Source organism: Oryctolagus cuniculus, chromosome 9 (assembly GCF_051225735.1).
Source record: "Oryctolagus cuniculus isolate XC-2025 breed Fujian yellow rabbit chromosome 9, ASM5122573v1, whole genome shotgun sequence".
Classification (NCBI taxonomy): Eukaryota; Metazoa; Chordata; class Mammalia; order Lagomorpha; family Leporidae; genus Oryctolagus; species Oryctolagus cuniculus.
The window spans coordinates 69,081,646-69,108,846 of record NC_142875.1 but is presented as its reverse complement, the minus strand read 5'-3'; the positions used below and the strand labels follow the sequence as shown (position 1 = coordinate 69,108,846).

The 27,201-nt window shown below is 49.8% G+C and overlaps 1 protein-coding gene across 2 annotated transcripts in view; it reads left to right on the top strand.

Moving 5' to 3' along the window:
* The window catches only part of EBPL (EBP like), a 38,576-nt gene extending 13,556 nt beyond the window's left edge, over nt 1-25,020 (top strand). Inside the window, exons 2-4 of one of the 2 annotated variants that reach the window (XM_008273855.4) lie at nt 16,323-16,392; nt 22,112-22,250; nt 24,314-25,020. In XM_008273855.4, coding sequence (XP_008272077.1) covers nt 16,323-16,392; nt 22,112-22,250; nt 24,314-24,554 — 450 coding nt within the window. In that variant the 3' untranslated portion in view covers nt 24,555-25,020. Of the gene's footprint in view, nt 1-12,576; nt 12,753-16,322; nt 16,393-22,111; nt 22,251-24,313 lie in introns of both variants that reach the window. The other variant, XM_089304190.1, reaches the window with a different exon arrangement.
* Nucleotides 25,021-27,201: the final 2,181 nt, after the last annotated feature.

Sequence of the window (27,201 nt, the reverse complement as noted above, 5' to 3'; positions counted from 1 at the left end):
AGTCTGGCCATACAACCTTCCCATCCGGTTTTGTTTTTTTTTTTTCTTCCTTCCTTTCTTTCAGATTTATTTATTTATTTGAAAGGCAGAGTTACAGAGAAGCAGAGGCAGAGAGAGGTCTTCCATCCACTGCTTTACTTCCCAGGTGGCTGCAACAGCCAGAGCTGGGCCGATCTGAAATGAAGAGCCGGAAGTTTCTTCCTGGTCTCCCACAAGGGGACAGGAACCCAAGCACTTGGTCCATCCTCCACTGCTTTCCCAGGCCACAGCAGAGAATTGGATGGGAAGTGGAGCAGCCGGGACTCGATCTGCGGCCATATGTGGTGCCAGCACCGCAAGTGGTGGCTTTACCTGCTATGCCACAGTGCCACCCCCCGCATCATGTTTTAAAACATTTCCTCACGCCCCTTGCACATTATCACTGACTTTGAACTTATCACTGTTTTCAGGATTCCTGCAGCTTGATTGAGTGATTGATTTATGGATTGATGTATTTATTTCAAAGGCAGAGTTATAGAGAGGCAGAGGCAGAGGGCAAGAGAGAGTCTTCCATCTGCCGGTTCACTCCCCAAATGGCTGCAACAACCAGAGCTGGGCCAATCTGAAATGAGGAGCCAGGTGCTTCTTTCAGGTCTCCCGTATGGGGGCAGGGACCCAAGCACTTGGGCCATCTTCCACTGCTTTCCCAGGCCACAGCAGAGCTGGATTGGAAGTGGAGCAGTCAGGACTTGTTCTGGCGGCCGTATGGGATGCCGGCACTGCAGGTGGTGTCTTTACCCACTACATCACAGTGCCGACCCCTACATGAAGCTTTGACACTAAGGGCAGTGCACCTCAAAGTTAAACTGAATCACCCATGGGTTGGCCAAGGTTCTGCCTCGACAGCCAGCTCCTAGGTGATGCCCAGGCTTGTGGACCGTGTTGAGTGGCAAGGATGAAGGCATGTGGCAGAGTTCAGTAAACGTGATTCCCTCTGCCTCTGTCCCCTTCATGCCTCCTTCTCGCCATACTCTATATTTATTTCTACCTATTTCAGAGAACCCTCATCCACTGCCTCCCTCTCCAAATGCTGTTTTTTACCCAGGGCTGGGCCAGACTGAAGCCAGGATCTGGGACTCCTGCGTCTCCCCTGTGGGTGGTAGGGGCCCAAGTACTTGAGCCAACACTGCTGCCCCCCGGGATGCTCCTCAACAGGACGCTGTGCTCAAGGGCAGAGCAGGGACTCAACCCCAGGCACTCCAACATGGGCTGCAGTGTCCTAACTGGGAACTTAACCTCTGGGCCGAATGCCTGCCCTGGATGAGTTTTCCATTTTCATTATGTCCTTGTTTATTAAAGTGATAATGCACACGTCCAGTTAAAATGATCCTTGGAACTTTGCCTTCTAATCTTTGATCTGAAAAGCAACAACTCTCTCAGCAGAAGGGGTATGCTTTCTGAAAACAAAGCAAAGATTTGTTGAAAATGCAGAGAGAGAGAGAGAGAGAGAGAGAACTTTGATCCACTGATTCACTCCCTGAAATGGCTGTAATGGCTGGGGCTGGGCCAGGTCAAAGCTAGGAAGCGTGAACTCCATCCAGGTCTCCTGCATGGGTGGCAGGGGTCCAGTTACTTGGACCATCTTCTGCTGCCTTCCCAGTTATACTAAGAGGGAGCTGGATCAGAAGGGGAGCTGCCAGGACTCGAACTGCTGCTCCAGTATGGGATGCCGGCATCTCATGCATTCACTTGGCCCGCAACACTGGCCCTGTTCTGTTTTGTTTTCTCTTTCTTTTCTTTTCTTTCCTTTTTTTTTTCTTAAGAGAGAGAAAGACCTGCCATTCACTGGTTCACTCCCCCAAATGCCCACAATGGTGGGGCTAGGCCAGGTTGAAGTCCGGAGCCGAGAACTCAACCAGTGGGTAGCAGGACTCCCGTTACCTACGTTATTTATCCCTGTGGCCTCCAAGAGATCACATTATGGGAAGCTGGAATCAGGAGCTGGGACTGGGAATTAAACCTATGGACTGCAATGTGGGTGTCCTGACTGGTGGTTTAACCTCTATGCTGAACACCTGCCCCCCAAAGAATGTATTCTTAAGAGGAGAGAGATGTTTTTCTTTTCTTTCTTTCTTTTTTTTTTTTTAAAGATTTATTTGTTTATTTGAAAGCCAGAGTTACAGAGAGAGAGGCCTTCCGTCCACTGGTTCACTCCCCAGATGGCCACAATGACCAGAGCTGGGCCAGGCTGAAGCCAGGAGCTTCTTCCAGTCTCCCAAGTGGGTGGCAGAGGCTCAAGCACTTGGGCCATCTCCTGCTGCTTTTCCCAGGGAGCTGGACCTGGAGTGGAGCAGCTGGGACACGAACCAGCACCTATGGGATGCCAGCATTGCAGGCGGTAGCTTAACCGTGTGTGTCACAGTGCCAGCCCCTGAGAGAGATGTTTTCGACTACTAAACCCGTCTCTGAGCCGCCACGTCGTGGGAATGACAGACTGCAGTTCTGAAGGAGCCAGCACGGTCCACAGTGACAGTTACTGACATCCATCTGTTGGGACAAGTTCCGCCACATGACAGTCGTCATCTCCTGAACGGACCAGCGGCTGGCAGTGTACATTTCTGAAGTCTCTGAGGCCTCGTCATCCACGGCCGTGGGAGGCTGCTGCCGCGGATCTTTCCGGAAGCAATGACGTGTGCTGTTGCTATGACGTGGAAAAGTCTGGCCTCATTAGGCTGAGATTGTGAGTCAGAGCTGAAAATGGTAATCAGCATTCACAGGACGCACGACCTGCCCCGCTTCCTTCTCTCAGTCACGCACGTTGCCGTGTTTTCTCTGAGTCTTCATTCAAACACACCTAAACACCTCACAAACACACTCAGATACAAACTCAGCCTCAACTCCTGTTCTTCTTTATTTATATGTAAAGCCTTTTTTCTGCGACGTTTTTGGGATTGCCATGAGTAAATGGATCGTGCTTTATAAATCAGTCATTTACTTATGAATAGCAGTATCTGGAACGCTTGAACATTTCTTTGATCTGAGTTCTGACTTGTAGGTTTCTTGCAGTATATCAAGTATGTTGTTGAAATCACATCTTGGCGTGGGTATTCAGCCAAGCAGTTGAGACCCGGTGTTAAGACATCCGTGACCCATATCAGGGTGTCCAGAGTGGACATGAGACTGGCTTTTGTTAATTTACCGTGATATTTTCATTATTAAGCTGATTTTGTTAGCGCCTCAATTATATGGGTTTAGTCCAGTCATGTCTTAGAGCATCCAAAAGGAACATTCCTGTATTTTTAAAATCAAATTTCCTGGTATGCAACTTCAACATTTTTTAACTAAATAAATATTAGGGAATTTTCTTCATCACCCTCTGGGTTAACAGTAGAAAGACTAACAGCAGAGAGGAAGTGTTTTAACTCTAACTACCTAATAGCACAGACGTGAAGTTCCTTAGTCTCCCACGGAACGGAATGATGATTGTTTCTAGGGAGTGAAGTTGGGAGTCAGGAGCTTTTATCCCTAACTTTGTACCTTTTCTTTTTCTGACTTTTTAAAAAAAATATATATTTATTTATTTAAGAGGAAGAGTTACAGAGAGAGAGAGAGGTCTTCCATCTGCTGGTTCACTCCCCAAATGGCCACAACAGCCAGAGCTGAGCTGATCTGAAGCCAGGAGCTTCTTCCAGGTCTTCCACACGGTTGCAGGGGCCCAAGCACTTGGACCATCTTCCACTGTTTTCCAGGGCATCATCAGGGAGCTGGATTGGAAGTGGAACAGCCAGGACTTGAACTGGCACCCGTACGGGATGCTGGCACCACAAGCGGAAGCTTAACCTGGTATGCCACAGCCCCAGCCCCAGTGTTGTACCTTTTTGTACAGTGAGATAAAGTTAACACTGGAAGGAATAGCAGGAGAGTAACGAAAAGCATGCTGGAATGCCAATGTGCTGGGCGTTGTGGGGACCACAGATCTGGGCCAGGGGAGGAGAAATGGTCTGTTGTCTGGGGATGACAATCCCAGACCCAGGAGGATGCCAGGGCTGGTATTTTGGTGCCCAGTCATTTACCGAAAGGGCACATGTAATCTGGAGAGGGAGTATGACTCAGGAGAGCTCTTTCTTTGTCAGTCATGACCGTTGGCTCTCCTTCCTGTTCACCCCTTGTGTGCAATTGTGCATCTGCACCCTCAGTATTCAGCTGCCAGATTCCAACATGAAAATTCCCGTTGGCTCCCATCAGGAAATGCTTTGACAATTGAAGGGTGTCGCCACCTCCCAGCAGGTTGAAATCCTCCAGCCCTGGTTTATAGCAGAAAGAGAGAGAGAGAGAGTGTGTGTGTGTGTGTGTGTGTGTGTGTGTCTGTCTGTCTAGGGCCAGGCACTCAGCCCCTGGAAGCTGGGTACCGTTGCTATTCCAGTATGTTCTCCCTGGCGGGCGAGGCTACAGAAGATGGGCAGGTTTGCCCTCTGGTTTACTGAGGCTCACATCACCGGGTGGTAGAGAGAGCAGTGCTGACAACTGAAACACCAGGTTGTTTGGTAGCGAAGTGCCAGAGAGGTGAAAGTGGCCATGACTGTAAAAAACACTGTCTGTTGCAGTCATCCCTCTGAATCCGCAGGGGCTTGGTTCCGGCAGCCCCTGCTGACACCAAACTCCATGATGCCCAAGTCAATGTAAAGTGGCAAAATGTTCGCACAGAGCCTCCTGTCCTTCTGTGCACTTTCAATCATCTTGGATTTCCTTGTAGCACCTAATACAATGTAAGTGCTATGTAAATTGTCGTGCTGTTATTGTTGATAAGAAGGGGGAAGAGTCTGAATGTGCTGAGCACAGACACAACCTTCGTAGGCCTAATGGTATTTTCAGTCTGAGGTTGGTTGACTCCAGGGATATGACCTCGAGGGGAGCTGTTTTGCTCTCCAGCACCACACCTGGAGCCTAACTCGCTTCAAGCTCTGCGGTGATGGCAGCATCCTACTTACCACCCTCTGCTGCCTACCAAGCCCCACTCATCTGATCCTTGGCACCTCAGGGTGCTTGTTGAGCTCAGACTTGAATTTTAGTCACAGATGGCTGCATCTTTTTTTTTTTTTAATTTATTTTTTATTTTTTTTTGACAGGCAGAGTGGACAGTGAGAGAGAGAGACAGAGAGAAAGGTCTTCCTTTGCCGTTGGTTCACCCTCCAATGGCCGCCGCGGCCGGCGCGCTGCGGCCGGCGCACCGCGCTGATCCGATGGCAGGAGCCAGGAGCCAGGTGCTTTTCCTGGTCTCCCATGGGGTGCAGGGCCCAAGCACCTGGGCCATCCTCCACTGCACTCCCTGGCCACAGCAGAGAGCTGGCCTGGAAGAGGGGCAACCGGGACAGAATCCGGCGCCCCGACCGGGACTAGAACCCGGTGTGCCGGCGCCGCTAGGCGGAGGATTAGCCTAGTGAGCCGCGGCGCCGGCCTGATGGCTGCATCTTGACCATCATGCATTATTGGTTAAAGACGTGTAGCACTGGTAACTCCCCTGTTGATTCTGCAAGTTAATATAAGCATTATGCTCCACAGCCAGAGTAATTTCAAGAGAGAAAAGCACTCTGCAGTTCGTTTACTAGAAGAATGAGCTGATGGAGGACGCTATGTTTGTCTCCATCCTCTCCAGTTCTCCTGATCAAACAGATCAGGATTTCCTGTGGTCTGGAGCCCAGGTCTCTGTGTGGTTGGAATACACTTGGTTCAGAAGCGCCCAAAGCAGCTGCAGGAGGCTGGTAGTTGGCCTCATTCTGACTGGGCCTCTGCACCCTGCACGGCCTTGGTTGAGCCCTGCATTGAGCCGATACTGCCTGGGAGCTGTGGACAGTGTGGCATGTAGTAGTAGGCCTGTGTCGGCTGTAGATTGACATTTCTCCTGGTGAGTTCCTTTAAGGTAGAACAGGCCAGACTCAGAATCCCAGAATGCCCTGGAGATGGCACCTAGAACCCTGGTTTTGTTGTCAAGCAACAGGCCCACCTGCTTGCTGTGACCAGAAGAGAAACAGTGACCAGCCTGAGGGTCTTCTGAGAAGCAGAGCTTTATTATCAGGCCCTGTGAGGAGACGGAAGAAAAACTACCCAAATCCATTTTCCCATTTAGAAAGGGGAGGAGCCACAGCAGCACCCAAGAGAACCATGGCCTGCTGCTCAGCGATGCTGGTGTGCACTGCCCCAGCAGACCTGCCCCGTGTCTGCGACAGCCCAAGTCTTTGGGCCCCTGCACCCATGTGGGAGACCCAGATGGAGCTCCAGTCTCCTGGCTTCAGCTTGGTCCAGCTCTGGCTGTTGCAGCCATTTGGGGCGTGAACCAACAAACTAAAGATATCTCTCTCTCTCTGTCTAAAACTGCCTTTCAAATAAATAAGTAAATCTAAAAAATAAATAACCAAGAACTTCAAAGATGAGCAGAAGATTTGAATAGATGTTTCTCCAAAAAAAAAAAAGATAAACAGATGGTTAATAAGTACATGAAAGAGGCTCAACATCACTAGTCATTAGAGAAATGCAAATGACAACCATAATGAGATCCAATTCACAACCACTAAGATGACGATTATAAAAAACAGCAACAACAAAGGAAAATAGTAAGTGCTGAACGAGGATATGGAAATTGGAACCCTGGTGCATTGCTGGTGGGAATGCAGAATGATGACAGCTGCTGTGAAAGACCGTATGGCTGGTCTTCAGAACACTGATCATAGAATTACCCTGTGAGCCAGAAATCCTACTTTTGCATGGACACACAAAAAAATTGAAACCTGAGATACTTGCACACCAGTATTCATGGCAGTGTTAGTCACAAAAAAGATGGGGACAACCAAAATGTCCATTGACAGAAGAATAAACAAAATGTGATACAGTTGTCATCTGTGAATATGAAATATCTGTGAATTACAAATCCGAGGATTCAGCCAACCGTGGGTTGAAAGTATATATATAAAAAAACCTGTATCTGTTGAACATGTACCGACTTTTTTTGTTTGTTAAATAGAGCTTAGCTGGGGTTGGTGTTGTGGCATAGTGGGTAAAGCCACTGCATACGACTCCAGCATCTCATATGGGCGCTGATTCATGTCCCGGCTGCTCCACTTCTAATCTAGCTCCCCGCTAATGGCCTGGGAAAAGCAGTGGAAGGTGACCCAAATGTTTGGGCCCTTGGTACCCAAGTGGGAGACCTAGATGAAGCTTCTGGCGTCAGCCTGGCCAGCTCCAGCAGTTGCAGTCTTTTGGAGAGTGAGTCAGGGGATGGAAGATACCTCTGTATACGTCCCTCCCTCTCTCTAACTCTGCATTTCAAATAAATAAAACATTCAAACAAAAATATAGCTCAGCAACTATTTACATAAAATTTAGATTGTATTAAGTATGATAAGTAATCTAGAAATGATTAAAATACAGGAGACGATATGCATAGATTATATGCAAATGCTTTGTGCAGACTTGAGGGTCCATGGGAGGATCCTGGGACCAGCTGCCCACGCATGTAGAGGGATACCTTTATATGCATGCAGTGGAATATTAGCCTTTAAAAAGGAGAGATGCTCTGACACACGTTCCCATTTGGGTGGACATTGAGGACGCCGTGCTAAGTGAAACAAGCTAGAGGCAGAAAGACACTGTGTGACTTCCAGCTATGGGGGGTACTAGAGTAGTGAAATTCAGAGAAAGTGAAACAGTGGTTGCCAGGGGCCGGGTGAGGGGTGGGGAATTACTGTTTAGTGGGTACAGGATTTTGGTTTGGCAGGATGGGCGCTTCCCGAGGTAGACGTGGTGGTGGTTGCATGATGCTTAATGCTGTTGAGTCCCGGCCAGTGCTGGGCAGCGCGGAGCCCCGACTGCCAGGTCTCCCACCGCCCTGCCTCCCTGCCCGTCCTCCCTCTCCACTGCCCACCGAGGCCCAGCTCACCGCCTGCCTCCCTCGGAAGCCTCCCCTCACTGCCCCAACTCGCTCATCCTCCTCCAACCTTTGTGAAATTGTCCACCTAGATAATGAGCTTTCCGAGGCCAGAGGCCTGCCTACTCTAAACAAAGAAGAAAAGTCCTGGAAATTGCTATTAAAAAAAGAAAGTGTCATTTAATTAGTAATGTTATTCTTTCGTTCTTTCGCCCATGTCTTTCTCTACCTGGTTTTTGGTTTTTTAATTTTGTGTTTTGAGATAATAATAAGCTTGCATGCAGTTGTCAGAAGTAATACAGTTTCTTTTTTCTTTTTTTTTTTTTTTTTTGAGAGAGAGAGAGAGAAAGGTCTTCCTTCCATTGGTTCACCCCCCAAATGGCCGCTACATTTGGAGTTGCGCCGATCCAAAGCCAGAAGCCAGGTAGTTCCTCCTGGTCTCCCATGCGGGTGCAGGCACCCAAGCACATGGGCCATCCTCCACTGCCTTCCCGGGCCACAGCAGAGAGCTGGACTGGAAGAGGGGCAACCGGGACAGAATCCGGCGCCACAGGTGGAGGATTAGCCTAGTGAGCCACGGTGCTGGCCCCAGAAGTAATAGTTTCCCGTAGGCTTTGCCCAGGTTCCCCGACGGCTGGCCCACTCACGCACACACCGCTGTTGTAATAAAAGCAGAGTTCCTCTGCTGAAAAGGAAATGTTTACTCTGATCACAAGGGGCAAATAACATCAAAACCAGAATCAGCGTCCCCATTGAGGGCGGGTTTGGGAGTTTACTGCAGTTAGTTGGCGTGCCTTGAAGGCAACTAGGAGACAGAACAAGAGGGTGTGGAGGGAAGGGGCAGAAAAGATCCCCAAGAGCACGCGGTTAACAGATCCTGCCCCTCTGCGTAGTGCGCATGTTCTAGGATGGCCTCTGGACCTCCAACATGAACCCCAGGGAACTCCCGGGTTCCACTGATCTATCTGTGCAGCTCGGGTTACAGAGCTGGCTGCAGCCGCGGCTATCTGGTTGTATCAGGGACCTTCAACAGACAGCAAAGACAACGATTCCGGGGTCGAGGAGCAGATGTCTTTATTGTAGGTGGTTTCAGGAGCACTATACAGCACTGCAGTAGGCACAGCTGGAATGTGGACACTGAGACCGCCACTGATCTCTGGATTCAGGCTTTCCGGTTTTACCTGTGTGTACACCTACGTGCACCTGCACAAATGCAGAAGTGCCTTCTGTGAGCTTTTGTTTAGGTTTGTAAAAGGATACCACACCATTCAAGTACCACAAGGATCCCTGGTGCTTCTCCTTCTGTTAACTACACTCAGGCTCCCCCAACACACACTCCTTGCTACTGACCCTGGCATATGTCCTTCGTTTCTAAAATGTATCATTTCAAGCCAATATGTATCACGGTCTCCTTGGGGGTTAGCTTTGTCTCCCAGCTCAGTTCCATGGAGATGCATCTGAGTTGTCCAGTGTATCCATAGCTGGTTCTTTGTCATGGCTGAGTAGTCCAGGGTATACATAGGCTTGTTTTTTAATCATTCATTCACCCATTGAAGGTGTAAACCAAGGGGATGGCGCTGCAGCCTCCACATGTGTTGCCCACATACCAGTTCGAGTCCCGTCTGCTCCACTTTCAATCCAGCTCCCTGCTAATGCACCTGGGAAGTCAGTGGAAGATGGCCAAGTGCTTGGGCCTCTGCACCCATGTGGGAGACCTGGAGAAGCTCCTGGCTACAGCCTGGGCTCAGCTTGGCCCATGGCGGCCATTTGGGGGAGTGAACCAGTAGATTGAAGATCTCTTTTCTCTCCCTCTCTCTAACTCTGCCTTAAAAAAAAAGTATAAACAAAATTGAATTAAAAAACAGTTTCTATTCAGATACAAAATAAATTTGCCACTCAAGATACACAGATTCAGTTAGAAACCAAACAAGTGTTCTGTTGAAGGGAAGAAGGACTTGTTTTTATTTTATTTTATTTATTTATTTATTTTTTTGACAGGCAGAGTGGACAGTGAGAGAGAGAGAGAGAGACAGAAAGGTCTTCCTTTTGCCGTTGGTTCACCCTCCAATGGCCGCCGCGGCCGGCGCACTGTGGCTGGTGCACCACGCTGATCCAATGGCAGGAGCCAGGTACTTATCCTGGTCTCCCATGGGGTGCAGGGCCCAAGGACTTGGGCCATCCTCCACTGCACTCCTTGGCCACAGCAGAGAGCTGGCCTGGAAGAGGGGCAACCGGGACAGAATCCGGCACCCCGACCGGGACTAGAACCCGGTGTGCCAGTGCCGCAAGGCGGAGGATTAGCCTAGTGAGCCGCAGCGCCGGCCCGGTTTTTGTTTTTCAAGAAGAAAGGGGGGCTGGCGCTGCTGGCTCACTTGGCTAATCTTCCACCTGCGGCGCCGGCACACAGGGTTCTAGTCCCAGTGGGGGTGCCAGATTCTGTCCCGGTTGCCCCTCTTCCAGTCCAGCTCTCTGCTGTGGCCCGGGAGGACAGTGGAGCATGGCCCAAGTGCTTGAGTCCTGCACCCGCATGGAGACCAGGAGAAGCACCTGGCTCCTGGCTTTGGAGCAGTGCGGTGCGCCGGCCGCAGTGCACCAGCCGTAGCGGCCATTGAGGGGTGAACCAACGGAAAAAGGAAGACCTTTCTCTCTGTCTCTCTCTCTTACTAACTCTGCCTGTCAAAAAAAAAGGGGACAGTGGGGTGAAATGAAGCATCTTGTTCTGAGGCATTTTTGATTGGCCCTTTCAGTGACATGGGCTGTTCTGAGTGAGTTCGGGTTGGTGTGTGCGCTCTGCCATACAGGACCGGTTGCTGGGGGTGGGGTGGGACGGGGTGTCGGTGAGCAGCTGGTCATCAGAAGTCCCATGGTTAGGACTTGCAGTCTGTCTAATTTACAATCCGGACATTACAGATTGAGGGAGTTGTATCTGTGAGGCAGGTGCAGTCCCTGTCAGATGTGACCTCTGAGGCTCAGAGCAGCTGTAACCCTCTTGGCCGAAGTGCAGCCATCTTTACTTTTGTTTCCACAAAGGACATTCCAGTGTTTGGCTGTGACCAGTCAAGTTGCCATGGTCATTTGTGGACATGTTTTCATGTGAACCTGAGTTTTGATGTTTGCAAAATATAAGCACTCCAGTGACCGGTTTCTGGATCATATGGTCCCTGCAGAGTTAGCTTTAGAAGAAACTGCTGAATTTTAGTTTCCAGGGTGGCCGTGCCACTTTGACCACCAGCAGCGTGAGTGGTCCAGTTTCTCCAAATCCTCGCCAGCATTTGGTGTTGCCAGTACTTTTTATTTTATCTACTTTGATAGTCCCGTGGTAGTATCTCACTGTGGTTTCAGTTTGCATTTCCCTGGTGGTTAATGGCATCGAGCATATTTTTGTGTGTTTATTTGCCATCTGTATATCCTGTTTGATGAAATGTCTTGTCATTTCACTTATCCATTTTCTAATTGGATGATCTGAGATTTTTTTTTCCCTTAACTCTCTTATTTTACATGCCCCTCTTGTTTCCTGTTTTTATCTCTTAATCTTTTAGTAAACATGTAGTCATCAGCCATTTTGGAAAACAGAAAAGACAGACTGTGCCTGTGGGAATGGGCTGTTGGGGGCAGGGAGGAGGAAGTGAAATCATTCTTTTTGGAGGCGATGTCATCTGATCTGTCAGCGTTTGAAGGCATAGATATAGTCATTACACTGCGCGCGCGCGCACACACACACACACACACTCTGCCTTTACATTTAGGACATTAATGTAATAAACTCATAGTGCATTCTAAATACTTCATCAGGGCAGCCGTCTTTTAAACCAATGCATTATGTTCAGTTGTCAGTTCAGGGTCAACAGACTCAGAACATGAGCTGTCACCTGGGGTCCAGAGGATCCCAAGGTAGAAATGACAATATTCCAGGTCCCAGAGACGCACGCCCCAGTGGGAGCTGGAAAACCATCACTAGCAGACAACCGGTGATTGCAGAAACACAGCTTTACAATGTGGGAGTTACATGAGAGTGAGAAATTGTTCCTCACTACCAGCTCTGGGAAGTTTCCTTGGAAGAAGGGGGATTTGGAGGCTGGTGTTGTAGCATAGCAGCTTAGCGATGTTGGCATCCCGTATCTGAGCACTGGTCCCATCCAATCCTCTGCTGATGCACCTGGGAAAGCAGCAGAAGATGGTCCAAAGACTTTGGCCCCTGCCACCCACGTGGGAGACCTGGGTGGAGTTCCTGGCTCCTGGCCTCGGCCTAGTCCAGTCCCAGCCATTACAGCCCTCTGGGGAGTGAACCAGTGGATGGAAAATCTGTGTCCCTCTACCTCTCTTATCCCCTTCATCCCTCTTCTCCCTCCCTTTCTGTCACTCTCCCTTTCACATAAAATAAATCTTAAAGAAGGAGGGGGGATAGATGAGATCTGGGATTTGAGAACTAAGCATAGCTTCAGCAGGTGGAGATAGGAGACGACTTTGTAACAGACGTGTAGGTCCCTGCGTGTCCCCAGTTTCCAGGTCCCCATCTTGTTCTTACCCTTGGAGTTGCTTCTGAGGGAAAGTCCTCAGCCCCATGTCACAACACATGTTTTGCTATTTGGTCATGTTGGAGAGGTTGCTAGCGGAAGTTGGATCTAGTTTTAGGATGAGATCTACCATCTAATCTTAGGGACTCTTTCTTCTACACGCAGATGTCCTGAGGCCTCGGAAGGATCAGACTCAACCTTGTCCCATTGCCTTAACTGGCAACCCAGTGGATGCGCTTTGTCCAGAAAGTTCCCAGGCCAAGCCAAGGAAGTGGTATAGATTTTCCACTATGGATATGCTAAAAATAAAAAATTGGCTGGTGAGACTAAAGTGTTGCACAGTAAGTGGACTGGGAGTTCCTATTTGTGTAAAAACATAGCTATCTGTCTCATAATTTTTTAAAAACTCTTAAAGGATATAATGTTTTTAAAATATTTTTTATTTTGTTTATTTGAAAGGCAGAGTTACAGAGAGAAAGGGAGAGATAAGAGAGGTCTTCCATCCGCTGGTTCACTCCCCAAATAGCCGCAATGGTTGGGGCTGGGCCAGTCCAAAGCCAGGAGCCAGGAGCTTCATCCAGGTCTTCCAGGTGGGTATAGGGACCTAAAGACCCTTATGCGATGCTGGCATTGCAGGCGTGACTTAACTCATTACGCCACAACACCAACCTCGGGATATAATTTTTATATATGCTTAGATAAACCACATTTTCCAAGAATGTCAAGAAAAAAAATTTTTTTGACAGGCAGAATGGACAGTGAGAGAGAGACAGAGAGAAAGGTCTTCCTTTTCCTTTGGTTCACCCCGCAATGGCCACTGCAGCCGGCGCAACACGTTGATTCGAAGCCTGGAGCCAGGTGCTTCTCCTGGTTTCCCATGCGGGTGCAGGGCCAAAGGACCTGGGCCTTCCTCCACTGCACTCCCAGGCCACAGCAGAGAGCTGGACTGGAAGAGGAGCAACCAGGACAGAATCCGGTGCCCCGACTGGGACTAGAACCCAGGGTGCCGGTGCCACAGGCAGAGGATTAGCTATTGAGCCGCGGCGCTAGCGAAAATTTTTAAAAATCCAGCTTGAAAACTTTTTTTTTAAGATTTATTTATTTATTTGAAAAAAGAGAAAGATTTTCCATCCACTGGTTCACTCCCCAATGGCCAACCAAGATTAGGCTAAGCCAAAGCCAGGAGCCAGGAGCTTCATCCAGGTCTCCCCCTTGGGTAGCAGGGGCCCAAACACCTAGGCCACCTTCCACTGCTTTCCCCGGCCATTAGCGGGGTGCTAGATCAGAAGTGGAGCAGCAAAGACATGAATCGGAGCTGCTACGGGATGCTGACATCTCAGGCAGCGGCTTTACCCAATGTGTTACAGCACTGGCCCTTGAAACTCTGTTTAGAGAGAAAATGGAAAGAAACTAAGAGATATTCGTGAGTCAGATCTCTTCTGTCAGGAAAAAATAGACACTTGTAAACTCTAGGATAAACAAAAATTCTGATAAAAAAAATGGCTCAAATATGAAACAAACTAAAATACAGCTTGGTTTTGAGAAATTCATGGAAGAAATAATATTCTATTTGAAACCTTCTCCCTTAAGTGTTAGGAGTTGAAATACTGGCTCCGTAGAGAAGGGAATTGTGGCCCTGGGCAGTGAGCTGTGTTTCCATAATCAGTGTTGCCAGTGCTGTTGATTGGTGTGTCAGCTTTAGAATCCACTTAGAGACAGAATGGGGAAGACGGATGTGTTTACAGAACAAGCGTGCAAGTGTGATCCATCTCAACCACGGGCTAAGTGGACAGAGGCTGAGAGCCGCACCTGGACAGGAGAGGGAGGGGGCCCGAGGGGCTCTCATCTCTCCTGGTTCCCTAGAAGTCTGCGCACTGCACAGCACTGATGAGGGAGTGCGCTGAGATTTTCAGTTTCCTGCAGGTACACATTTAAGGAACATATAGCAAAGATTTAGTGAATGAGGCGGTTCTCTGCCCAGTCCTCAACGATCAATCTTGGACATCGCCCTTTGGGGATAGGAAAGCTTTGTGTGGCTGACCAGGAAGGGAGGCAGGAGGTGGGGTCAGGTGTCTGGGCAAGTTGTGTGTGTTAGGCAGGAAACGCTTGCAGGTGGGACGCCGGCGAGGCAGGTTCTGATTGGAGGGGCTCGATGCAGCCCCTTCGGAGCCAGGTTTAGTAGGATGGGCTCCAGCACCGGGTCTCCTGGGCAGCGGAGCCCTGGCTTCTCAGGGGGCTCCTGCCTTCAGACTCCAGTCATGCTGGTGTTTTTGAGTCTGTAGGTTGGGTTTTCCCTGTGCGCATGCCCAGGTTGCGTGCCTTGCAGTTTTCCACTGTGTTCTGTCTGCACCTGCATGACTAAGTCTTAAGCAGCCCTCCTATGAAAACAGGAACTTTAGAAGCATGAGAGTAGGAAGACTTTGAGTTTGGGAGGGCACCAAGAGGCAGCCTGGTGAAGGGAGCAGTGTGCTGCCGGAAGGGTAACAGCGATCCAGAGCTGGAGAGGCGGGTGGGCATTAGGCTTGGTGCTCAAGGTGCCTGCATCCCATATCCAGGTCCGGGTTCCAGCTCCACTGCCTGTTCCAGCTGCCTGCTCATGTATCCCCTGGGAGGCAGCAGGTGGTGTCTCAGCTTGAGCCCTTGCCACCAATGTAGGAGGCCCAGATTGAGTTTCTGAGTTTCTGGCTGCTGGCTTCTTCCTGGCCCAGCTCTGGCTGTTGTGGGTATTTGAGGAGGGAATAGTGGATGAGAGCTCTTTCTATATATATGTCTGTCTATTTGTCTCTGTCTTTTCCTGCATGACAAATTAAATGAACAAACAAGAAAAGAATTACCACATTGTACCTCACAAATGGGAATACTACCAGATGGAAGATCTCAGCCTCCTCTTCTCTCCCTGTCACTCTACCTTTAAAAAAAAAAAAAAAAGATTTATTTATTTTATTTGAAAGTCAGAGTTACACAGAGAGAGGAGAGGCAGAGAGAGAGAGAGGTCTTCCATCTGATGGTTCACTCCCCATTTGGCCGCATTGGCCAGAGTTGCGCCAATCCAAAGCCAGGAGCCAGGAGCTTCTTCCAGGTCTCCCACATGGATGCAGGGCACCAAGGACTTGGGCCATCTTTACTGCTTTCCCAGCCCATAGCAGAGAGCCAGATGGTAAGTGGAGCAGCTGGGTCTCGAACCAGCACCCATATGGGATGCCGGCACTTCAGACCAGGGCGTTAACCCACTGCGCTGCAGCACCGGCCCCTAAAATAAATATTTTTCAAATGTGTAGAATTATTACAGATTAAGCAAAACATCTTTTGCATGTTTAAGGAGAGGAGAAATGCTGACTGCCCTGATTGATCATTGTGTACGCAGAAGGGGTGGGGAATGGCCAGCCCGCAGGCTGTATGGGGCCAGCAAAATCATTTGTCCCCGCCAAGGCAACCGCAGGAAGGACTCTAAATTCCGGAGTTGACAGCAGGCTAATTTTTAAGTTGCTAGTATTGTGAGGCCCACAAACGATGTTGTAAATATCCAGATGGCCTTGGCAGAAAAAGGGTTCCCCACCCATGTATCACATATACCCCATAAATATGTACAGTCAGGAGTAATTTAAAAACACACAGTATTGGGCTCAGCTAGGTGCCTGATAAGTATCTTTCGACAATAGGGAGAAAAAGAATACATCTCTGATTTTAGGATGCCAATTATTGAAAATATGATGGTTATGTACACTGGCTTAGAGCATATCCATTTCCAAGGTCCATGTAGCCAGGCTGGGGACCACACCCTGCGGGTGGGGCGGGGTGGTCCTGCCGGGAGCAGGCCCTGGGGTGCTGCCGTGCCGTGCGGAGTGTCTGCGTGTCTGCAGTGCCATCCTGTGGTTGTGATGCTAACCCAGAGCATGTCTTCTTCTCTCTAGGAAGGCCCTTTTGTCTACTTCTCTTTGGTAGGAAATGTTGCAGATTCTGATGGCTTGATTGCATCTTTATGTAAGTAAAGAAGAATGTTTGCATTTGAAGTGTTGAAAGAGATTGATTGCAAGTATGACTGTCAGTTAAATGAATGCCTGACCAAAAAAAAAAAAAAAAAGAAGAAGAAGAATGCCTGTATCACATACTGGAGGGTTGCATTTATGTGAATCTGCAGACACAGGTAAATAGATTAGTGGTTGCCTAGGGCTGGGGTGGGAGTGTTGGGGGGGGAATGAGGAGCAGCTGCTGATGGGTCCAGGCTTCTGAAGTTGGGAGGGCAATGAAATGTTCTAAAATTAGATTGTGCTGATTCAGACCTGTGGATGTAGTGAAACCCATCCTTCAAACTGGTGAGTTTGCATGGTGTGTAAATGACATCTCAATAGAGTGGTATATTTTTAAAATGTAAAAAAAAAAAAAAAATAGGGACAGGCCTAGTGGCACAGGGAGTTAAGCTGCCACTTGGGACCCCCACACCCCTACTCAGGGTGCCTGGGATTGAGTCCCACACCTCCACTTCCGATCCACCTTTCTGTGATAATGCGCCTGGGAGGTAGCAGGTGATGGCCCAAGAACTTGGGTTCCTGCTGCTGACATGGGAGGCCCAGATGGAGTTCATGGCTCCTGGTTTTGGCCTGGCCCAGCTCTGGCTATTAAGGGTTCTTGGAGACTGAAGCAGCAGATAGAATATCTCTCTGTGTCTCTCTCCCTCCCTTCCTCCTCCTCCTCTCTCTCTCTCTCTCTGCCTTTCAAATAATGAATGAATGAATGAATGAATGAATAAAATGTTTTTTAAAATGGTTGTACTGAGTGCAGATGAAGCATTTAAACTGGGGAGGGGTAGAGGGTGTTTTCTTCATCAACCTTCTCGCATTGTGCTCATCTGTCTGCAGTCTTTTTGGTAATTTCCGGAGCTGTTACTGCCCTGCAGAGCTATTAACTAGTCTCTCCCTGTCTCCGTGCTGTCAGTCAACACTCAGTCGGGGTGGACTGCCAACTGCGTGCTAAATGAGCCGGGAGCGGCGTGCCCTGCTGCCATAGGAAAAGCGCCTTGCTCAGCATAACTGCTTTCAGGGTTTGCATCCAGACCTCTGCGTGGTTTATCTCATTTCTCCTGTGACCCTGAAATCCTGTGCCCTCGCTGCCATCAGTGTGGGGACTCTGTTCATCACTGGCACTGGGAAGCTTCTGGACAGTTTAGTTGGCCCCAGCAAGAGCTTCTCAAAGCAAAACATGGGTCCTCTTTGATACCTGAGCCCCAGACAGTGGTCCCTCGGAAGGTCGGAGCTGCCGTGGCCAGCTGTGTCAGTGCCTGGGCCTGGGTGGCGCTCAGGCAGGCAGCGTGCAGGGTAGCATCTGTGTGGCTGGGGAGGGAGCGCCCAGCCCGAGACTTCACGCCCCACGTTGAGTGTCCCGCTGCTCCCCTGTCAGCACCCGTGCCCCTGCTCCCACCCTGGCTGGCTTCAGAGCAAGTGGAGAACCTGGATCTGGCTCCGAAACGTGAAGGTCAGACAGGTCTTTATCGTCGTCTTCACACTCACCACCTTTTCATGCCTGGGTGTCCACCAGGATTGTTCTAGTCCCTGTGGCTGCCCAGATCCAGGAAGCTCCAGTGAAAAATGTGAAAAATATCAGTGTTGCATAGACCCTACACACAGCCTCCCGGAGGTGTGGAATCATCTCTGGATTATTTATGATACCCCGTGCAATGCAAATTCTGTCTAGATACTCCTTAGGCTGTAGTGCACAGTGTTTAGGGGATAATGACCAGGAGGAAGAGTCTGTTCAGTAGAGGTGTGGGTTTTTTCCGCCAGGTGTTCTCCGTCTGCCGTTGGTTTCATCTGCAGACGCACAGCCCCTGGACGTGGGCCCCATGATAGGCAGGGCCGACTGTGTTTTCACGACAGGAACAGTCTGGTAACTGTCGCCATGTTAGTAGCGCTTCTCAGACTCAGGGTGCACAAAACCACCTGGGAGACCCCGACGACCCAGGGCAGGGCAGGGCAGGGCAGGGCAGGGCAGGGCAGGGCCTGCGCTTGGCTTCCCTGGGATGGAAGGCGGCTGGAAGCCAGCTGAAGACCCTCATCCTCTCGCAGGCTGCACTCTCCACAGCAGGGGCTCCTCCGGCCCGTGTTTTGCATTGTTTCCCTGTCCACCTCAACCTGCACAAAACCCAGGGACACCGTCACAGCACCCAGCTTTGTAAGCCTCCCACCCAGCCCCTGCTTGTCTAGATGTTCAGCAAGCAAAGACGTGGGGCGGGGCAGGCCTCGTGGTGCGGGGCAGGCCTCATGGTGCAGCGGGTTAAGCCACTGCCTGATGCCCACATCCCAGATGGGAGCGTTAGTCTGAGTCCTGGCTGCTCCGCTTCTAATCCAGCTTCCTGCTGATGCAGCTGGGAAAGCTGTGAGTGATGGCCCAAGTGCTAAGGTTCTTGCCACCCACCCGTGAGACCTGCCTGGACTTCCTGGCACCTGGCTTTGGCCTGGCCCAACCCTGGCTGTTGGGGATATTTGGAGAGTGAACTTGTGGGTGGAAGATTCTCTCTCTCTCTCTCTCTCTGTCTCTCTCTGTCTCTCTCTGTTCAAATGAAGACACGACCAAGGTTCAGCAGTGGAGGGGAGGAGCTGCCGGGACTCCGAGAGCAGGCGCCTTTCCCAGCCATCCCGCCTCTCTGGACTCCGAGAGCAGGTGCCTTTCCCAGCCATCCCGCCTCTCTGGACTCCGAGAGCAGGCGCCTTTCCCGGCCATCCCGCCTCTCTGGCCAGCACCATCCTGGCGCCCCTGCTGCCGTGCCGTCCTGTAGCTTGGCTGAGCCGTCTGCAGTGTCAGAAGCGCTGAGTCGGCATCCCGGGCCTTTGCAGATGCCCTGATCCTTCACCCACTTCACAATCACCTCCTGAGTGTGAGGCCTGAAACTGAGATTCACTATTGCTTTGTGCCTTGACATCTGGTACAATCTGGGGGGGGGGGGGGTCTCCAGTCGCCAAGTGCAAGTCCCCCTGACCACTCTGTTTATTGGACAGTGCCCCTGAGCCACAGCCCCCTGTGATGATCCCAGGGGCCCGGTAGTGCCTGCATACCCCTGGGAAGTGGGTGTCAGCTTGCTGGTAGCCCGAGGTATCACACAGGCCCGTTCCCCCACCTCTTGCAGGAACAGGGCTCACCTCTCTTGCTGTTAACTCCCACGCTTGCCTCCAGGGCCCCTGGTTGTTCCTCCATCCCCAGGTGCAACCCCTGTGTGGCCCTGCCTGGTACAGGGTCCTCCTCCCCTGGCTGTGCATGTCATCTGTGCAGGGTCAAGTATGCATTTGACCATCTCTGTAACCCCCAGGCTGGAATTCATCCCTCACCAACAGGGTAAAGTAGAAGTAACCAAAACTCTTCCTCCAGGAAGTCTTCCCTGATCTGCCTGGTTGGAGTCCAGTGGAACTTCCTCCATATCCCCATGTTCTCCAGCCATCTCTTACTGGATTTGACCTCATCAGAGTGTGAGCCATAGAGCCTTCTGTATGGTGCAGAAGGATTTGTTGAATTAATGAATGAAGGAAGGAATGATGGCATTTTTGAGAACTGTCTAAACACTCACTACTCTGGCATTTTACTTAAGTGCTAGTGCTGTGGCTGGTACCTGGTGTGTGTCTAATTAAATGTGTGTGTGTGTGTGTGTGTGTGCAGGGGTGCAGCTCTGTGGTGTAGCAGGTAAAGCCGCTGCCTGCAGTGCCAGCATCCCATATGGGCATCAGTTCAAGTCCCAGTTGCTCCACTTCCAATCTAGCTCTCTGCTGTGGCCCGGGAAAGCAGTAGAAGATGGCCCAAGTGCTTGAGCCCTGCACCTGCGTGGGAGACCCAGAGGAAGCTCCTGGCTCCTGCTTCGGATCGGCACAGCTCCAGATGGAAGACCTCTCTCCCTCTCTGCCTCTGCCTCTCTCGAACTCTTTCAAGTAAAATAAATAAATCTTAAAAAAAAAAAAAAAAAGTGGGGAAAACTTCTCTCAGTGTTTCGCTGTTTTGCAGTTAGTACAGGGATTTGGGAGTGCGGCAGACAGCTAAGGACAGGCAGGGTGGCCCCAAGTGGCCAGCCATGTGCGTCTGGCCTCTCTCTAAACCTTGCCTGCCTGCAGCCTGGACGTCACCTCACTGAGCAGTGAATTCTTGTTGCCGGTCTAAGGGTTCCTTCCTGTGGCCATTAGGAGGACAGAGCTGTCCACACTCTGTCCGCTCTGACCAGAGCTCCTTTCCGACCAGTACTGCCTCAGAATCACCTGAGGATGGTCTCCCCCACCCCAGCTTCCACTTTCAGCGTGAGATCTTAGGGCCAGTGTGTATCACTTTCATAAGCTAAAAAGATCATTATGTACAGAAGATGGAAGAATGGCTTTTGCAGTACAAGGCCACCTGTCCATCTCTAAAAACAACTTTCTGATGTATGGAACTTTCTAGAAGAACCATTCTTTTTTTTTTTTTTAAGATTTATTTTATTTATTTGAAAGAGTCACACAGAGAGAGGAGGAAAGGCAGGAGAGAGAGGAGAGAGAGGTCTTCCATCCACTGGTTCACTCCCAGTTGGACGCAACAGCCAAAGTTGGGCCAATCCAAAGCCAGGAGACAGGAGATTCTTCCAGGTCTCCCACACAGGTGCAGGGGCCCAAGGACTTGGGCCATCTTCTGCTGCTTTCCCAGGCCATAGCAGAGAGCTGGATCGGAAGTAGAGCAGTCGGGTCTTGAACCGACGTCCATAAGGGATGCCAGCACTGCAGGCGGTGGCTTTACTCGCTACGCCACAGCGCCGGTCCCTAGAAGAACCATTCTGATCATGGGTCTGGAAAGAATGTGTGGGGCATGCTTGCTCCCCATTCAGCACCAGTGAGGCTTTGTGTGGTGGCCGTTGCTGAGCCCTCTGTCCCTGCGGCAGGTGGAAATGCCCCCCTCGGTCCATGTTAGGTTCATTCTAAACTCCAGGCTTTATCTCCCTCTCTCTCCTCACTGTCTCTTCACCTACTCTTTTACATCTTTTTGTTGATTTATTTATTTGAGACTCAGAGCAAGCTCTAAGGAGTGCAGTCCGATCTGCTGGCTCACTCCCCAAATGCCCACAGCAGCTGGGGCTGGGCCAGGGCCAGGGCCAGAGCCAGGAACCTAGAACTCAATCCCCGTCTCCCACATGAGTGCCAGGAACACTTGAGCCGGTATCTCTACCGCCCAGGGCCTGCATTAGCAAGAGACTGGAGTCAAATTGAACAAAGAGGTGCTCGGACATGGGCTGTGGGTGTCTTAATGATTGTCTCTTCAATTGTTAATCAACATGTTTTTAAATAAACATTTCCTTAATCACAGTTTCCCCAAATCACAGCTTTACTTACAGACTGCCTATTGAAATTTGGAGGAATTGTGATATAGTTATCAAGATGATGTTTCTAGATTGTCTTTGCCAAGTCTGACTGTGTTGAATTCACTTAGAATTCTGCTAATGAAAAGGGCAGGGCTGGGGCACATGTGTGAAAGACTTTGGAAACTGTGAATGAGTTTGCAAACATTCCATAGTACCGATACTGCTTCTTACTTGTGTCAGGTGGGAAATGTGTGTCTACCAGGGCTCTGTCACCTTCCACCAAGGTGATGAAAAATGGAGAGAGAGTGGCGATTATTCTATCTCCTCCTTAAAGGAGAAAAGATCGCTTCCATTAACTGTCTTAAAAATGATTGCCCTTGAGTAACACATTTATCTCGTCTGTAGGGAAAGAATATGGCAAAGCTGATAAGAGATGGCTTTATTTTGACCCAACCATTGTGTCTTTGGAAATTCTGACGGTTGTCCTGGATGGGGGTCTGGCATTGCTCCTCATCTATGCCATAGTCCGGGAGAAGTATTATCGGTAAGTACCCTCTATCCTGCCGAAGAGAGGGGAAACAGGAGCTGGCCCAGTGCCTAAGTGACATGTGGAGTAGGTTGTGCCCCATTTGTTAGATACGAAGTAGAGGAGAAATTAAAATTGTTTGATATTAAAGAAGGGTCATCCAGGATAATGCTGTTTTGTTTGTTGTTGTGTTTTGAAAGGCAGAGTTAGAGAGGGGTAGAGACAGGAGCTCTTCCTTCTGCTGGTTCACTCCCCAGACGGCTGCAATGCCTAGGGCTGGGCCAGGCTGAAGCCAGGAGCCAGGAACGCCATCCAGGTCTCCCACATGGGTGGCAGGGGACCAAACACTTGGGTCATCTTCCACTGCTTTTCCAGGCACATTGTCAGGGAGCTGGATTGGAAGCAGAGCAAATGTGCCACTCCACAATGCTGGCCCACCCACCAGGGTAATTTTGGACCACTCAAAACCAAAGAAAAATACAAAGTAAACATTTGGCCTAGCAGTAAAATTGCCAGTTGAGATTCCCATGTCTAGGCTGGCGGCGTGGCTCACTTGGCTAATCCTCCCCCTGGAGCGCGGGCACCCCGGGTTCTAGTCCCGGTTGGAGCGCTGGTTCTGTCCTGGTTGCTCCTCTTCCAGTCCAGCTCTCTCCTGTGGCCTGGGAGTGCAAGTGGAGGATATCCCAAGTCCTTGGGCCCTGCACCTGCATGGGAGACCAGGAGGAAGCACCTGGCTCCTGGCTTCAGATCAGTGTGGCATGCCGGCCGCAGTGACCATTAGAGGGGTGAACCAACAAAAGGAAGACCTTTCTCTCTCTCTTTCACTGTCTAACTCTGCCTGTTAAAAAAAAAAAAAAAAAAAAAAAAGATCCCCATGTCCTGTGTCAGAGTGCCTGGGTTCGATATTCGTTTCCAGCTCCGAATCCCAGCTGCCTGCAGATTGCAGACCCTGGAACTCCGAGGTGATAACTTGAGTATTGTTATTCATCCTTATTATTTATTTATTACTGCCACCCATGTGTGAGACCTGGGTTGAGTTCCTGGCGGCTGGCTCCAGCCTGGCGCAGCCCTAGCTATTGTGGGCATTTGGGAATGAACCAGTAGATAGGAGCGCTTTCTCCCTCTCTCCCTTGCTTTCTCTCCCTCTCCTCTAATTTTATATGTACACATATATGAATGTGACTCTTCCTGCCCTGGTCACTGTAGAGGCAGGAGCAGTGTCACCTGTGTTGACTGAGTGGCCGCCAGTATTTTGGAAGCCAGGAAGAGTATTGTTTCCATCCATCGTCCCCAGATCACTCTGGAAACACCTGTTATCTCGTTGTACAAAATCAACTGTCTTATATCACTGAGTTAGACATGTGAGATCAGTAAGGCATGCTTCCAGAGCAGGTTGTGGCAGCATCCTCCACCCCTACCGCCGAGTGTGGCTGCAGACTCACTCTGTGTGCCCCTGTTCTGGTGGTTTCACACATCTGCAGCGTTGGCAGCATCGGGTGCTCACGGCGTGCTGGGCTCAGTGTCCAGCCCGTTATCTGTAGAACTAATTTAATCTTCACAAGACTCTTGAGGGAGAGGTTATTACTTTTTTTTTTTTTAAGATTTATTTATTTATTTATTTCAAAGTCAGAGTTACACACTGAGAGGAGAGGCAGAGAGAGAGAGAGAGAGAGGGAGAGAGAGAGGTCTTCCATCAGATGGTTCACTCCCCATTTGGCCGCAACAGCCGTAGCTGTGCCAATCCAAAGCCAGGAGCCAGGAGCTTCTTCCAGGTCTCCCATGCGGGTGCAGGGGCCCAAGCACTTGGACCATCTTCTACTGCTTTTCCAGGCCATAGCAGAGAGCTGGATCGGAACAGGAGCAGCTGAGACGCGAACCGGCACCCACATGGGATGCTGGCACTGCGGGCGGGGGCTCTTCTCACTATGCCGCAGTGCCGGCCCCTAGTCTTGCTTTCCTTGACTTCTGCTACCCCAGTTCCAGCTTCAGAGAGGTTTTCTGTGGCGAGGCCTTTGCGGAGGATGCGTGACTGCTCGGGCGGCGCGCTTGCCTCTCACGCGTTGCGTCTTTCTCCCTCGCAGGCACTTCGTGCAGATCGCCCTGTGCGTGTGTGAGCTGTACGGCGGCTGGATGACCTTCTTCCCAGACTGGCTGCTTGGGAGCCCCAACCTCAACACCAGCCACTGGCTCTACTTTTGGGTCTATCTGGTGTTCTTTAATGGTGTGTGGGTTCTCATCCCAGGCCTGTTACTGTGGCAGTCGTGGGTGGAGCTCAAGAGGATGCATCACCGAGGAGCCAACGTAAGGAAAAAGGTTCGGTGACTTCACAGTCGTAAACCCGGTCGCACTGTCGTAAACCTGGTCGCACTGCTGTATGAGCCAGAGTGGGTCCGACCTTTTGGTTTGGCTGAAGCATCACGACACATTCCAGTCTTCACTTTCTTTCTTTTATTTTTTTAATATTCTTATGCCTGAATGACCTGTTCCAGGTTATTTATAAGGTGGCAAATTTTTGTTGTTTGCTTCTGTTTTCACTTTTTAATCAAATTGCACTCTAGGGAAAAGAGAGTGAATTTTAATTTGTACTCATAACATGTTTAAATATACATTTTTATGGCTGGTTTTAATTGTTCCCTATTAATGAAACCGATTATCCTAGAATACCGCACAGTGTGTTACAGTAATTTTTTTATTCCAAATAACATGTTGTTCCTTCCTCCTCTAACGCACTCAGGAGTCCTTTTGGACAATTTGTGTAAAACCGGAAATAAAAAGAATGCCTCTGTTTTCCTATTGTGCTTTTTCAGATTTGTGAAACCAACACAAAGCTGTAGTAGGAGGAACTTGTGAGTGGGCAACTCCTTCTAGGTTAACCTTGGGGCTCAACCCAGACAGATGACTGATTTTTCTTCAGGGAACAAGACTTGAGACACCCTGCAGAAACAGATTGCATTGCTTACAGAGGGGATCAGGCAGCAGGAGTGCAGGGAAAGCAAGAGTGAGACACAGCAGTGACCACAGAGGTAATTCAGGCTGAGCATCTCTTGGCTGAAAGCCAAACCCCAGCATTTTTTGAGCACCACCTAACACCACAAATGGGACATTCCACACTTGGCCTCTGATGCTTCAATGGACGTAAACTTTACTTTATGCATAAAATTCGTAAAAATAGTGTATACAATTGCCTTCCAGCTGAGTGGGTAAGGCATGAATGCAAATAAATGAACTTCATATTTAGATGCAGATTCCATCCTCAAAAGATCTGATTATGTGTCCACAATATAGGGGGTCTTCAATTCATAGAAAATGCACGTTTTCTTTAGGTTATGTTCTCCATGAGTTTATAAAGAATCTTATATTCCAAAATTTAAAAAAAATCTGATATTCGGGACACTTGTGGCCCCAAGCATTTCACATAAGGGCTACTCAACCTGTATACAAAGCATATGTCCTAATGTCCTACGCGGAGACGTGGAGCACAGCTGGCACTGGCCCTGTAGCAGGAGGGAGACGGGAGATGTCAGGAGGTGCAGCTGACCGTGTGGGAGCAGGTCCTCGCGCCAACTTTCCCACACCTGCCTTTCTCGCGAGACTCAACTCACAGAAGAGTTCCTGCCCGGAAGCACGTCCAGCATGTTCACTGGGCACTTGGGACGTGGTGGTGGATCCTGGGACTAGGACAGTGCAGCCTCTGTCCCATTTTACCCCTGCAGAGGTCGGGCCTGGATGCCGAGTTGGTTTCACTTTTCAGAGCTACTTGAGAGATCGGGAGGCTGAAACACAGAGACCATTTTCAACCATGGCTTTTTTTTTTTTTTTTAATCCTAGTTTTGTGCCGATGAGATCAGGAAATGTGAGGGCTTTGGCGTTAGCACCCCAAGTGTTCATCTTCTTGGGTACTGAGAGGCAGCTGTGGTTGAAGCAGCGGGAATGAAGGGTCCCTGGGGTGGACCTCTGGGTGGCACCTCTCTCGGGAGAGCCATCTGGCAGCTTAGCTGAGCACCTGCACCCGTAACCCAGCAGTTTGACTCTGAAGTTTTACCTTGCAGAAAGGCTCAGTGTGTGCAGCAGCGTGGCTGCATTGCTCACAAGCACCCCAAGGTGCAAACAACCCAAGGGAACACGTTGCACGTGTGAAGGATCTTCAGAAACTTCCTGGAAAATGTGTATTACAGAACAACTATGCAAAAATTTCAAGTTTTTTGCACCAAAACAAACTTTTGTTTGGATTACATTTTTAAGATGTATTTATTTGAAAGGCAGAGTTACAGAGAGAGGTCTTTCATCTGCTGTTTCACTCCCTAAATGGCCACGACAGCCAGGACTGGGCCAGGTTGAAGCCAAGAGCCTGGAACTCCATCCGGGTGTCGACATGGGTGCAGGGGCCCCAGTACAGGGGCCATCTTCTGATGCTTTCCCAGGCACATTAGCAGAGAGCTGTATGGAAGTGGAGCAGCTTGGACCCAAACCAGCGCTCATATGGGATGCTGGTGTCACAGGCAGCAGCTTTAACTGCTGTACCACAACGCTGGCCCCTTTGAGGCCACTTTCCATGGAGATTTTGTAAACAGAATGGACTCCTACCCAGCAGTGGAAAGTAACCTTCTGCTACTCATGACAACATGGGTGAATTTCACAGACATACTGATACACAAAGGAAGCCAAATCAGAATGCACGCCCTATGATCGTATTTGTATGAAGTTCACAAAGGGGTGGTCTTTGGGGAAGGAGGGGGTTGCAGTGATGGGAACAAGTCCCGCAGGAGGCTCTGAGATCGCAGCACTGTCGAGTGGTTTTCCTTCGGGTGGATTATCATTTGCCTTAGTTCCTTCAGCTGTACCATCGTGAGTTGTGACTTTTATGTATACTTCAGTTTTGAAAGTTGATTTTAAAAACACATTCTGGGATGAAGACCTGAAAATTGTCTCCCTGGGGCCCTCGTGAAGCCACAGTGCTGTGTCCCTGACA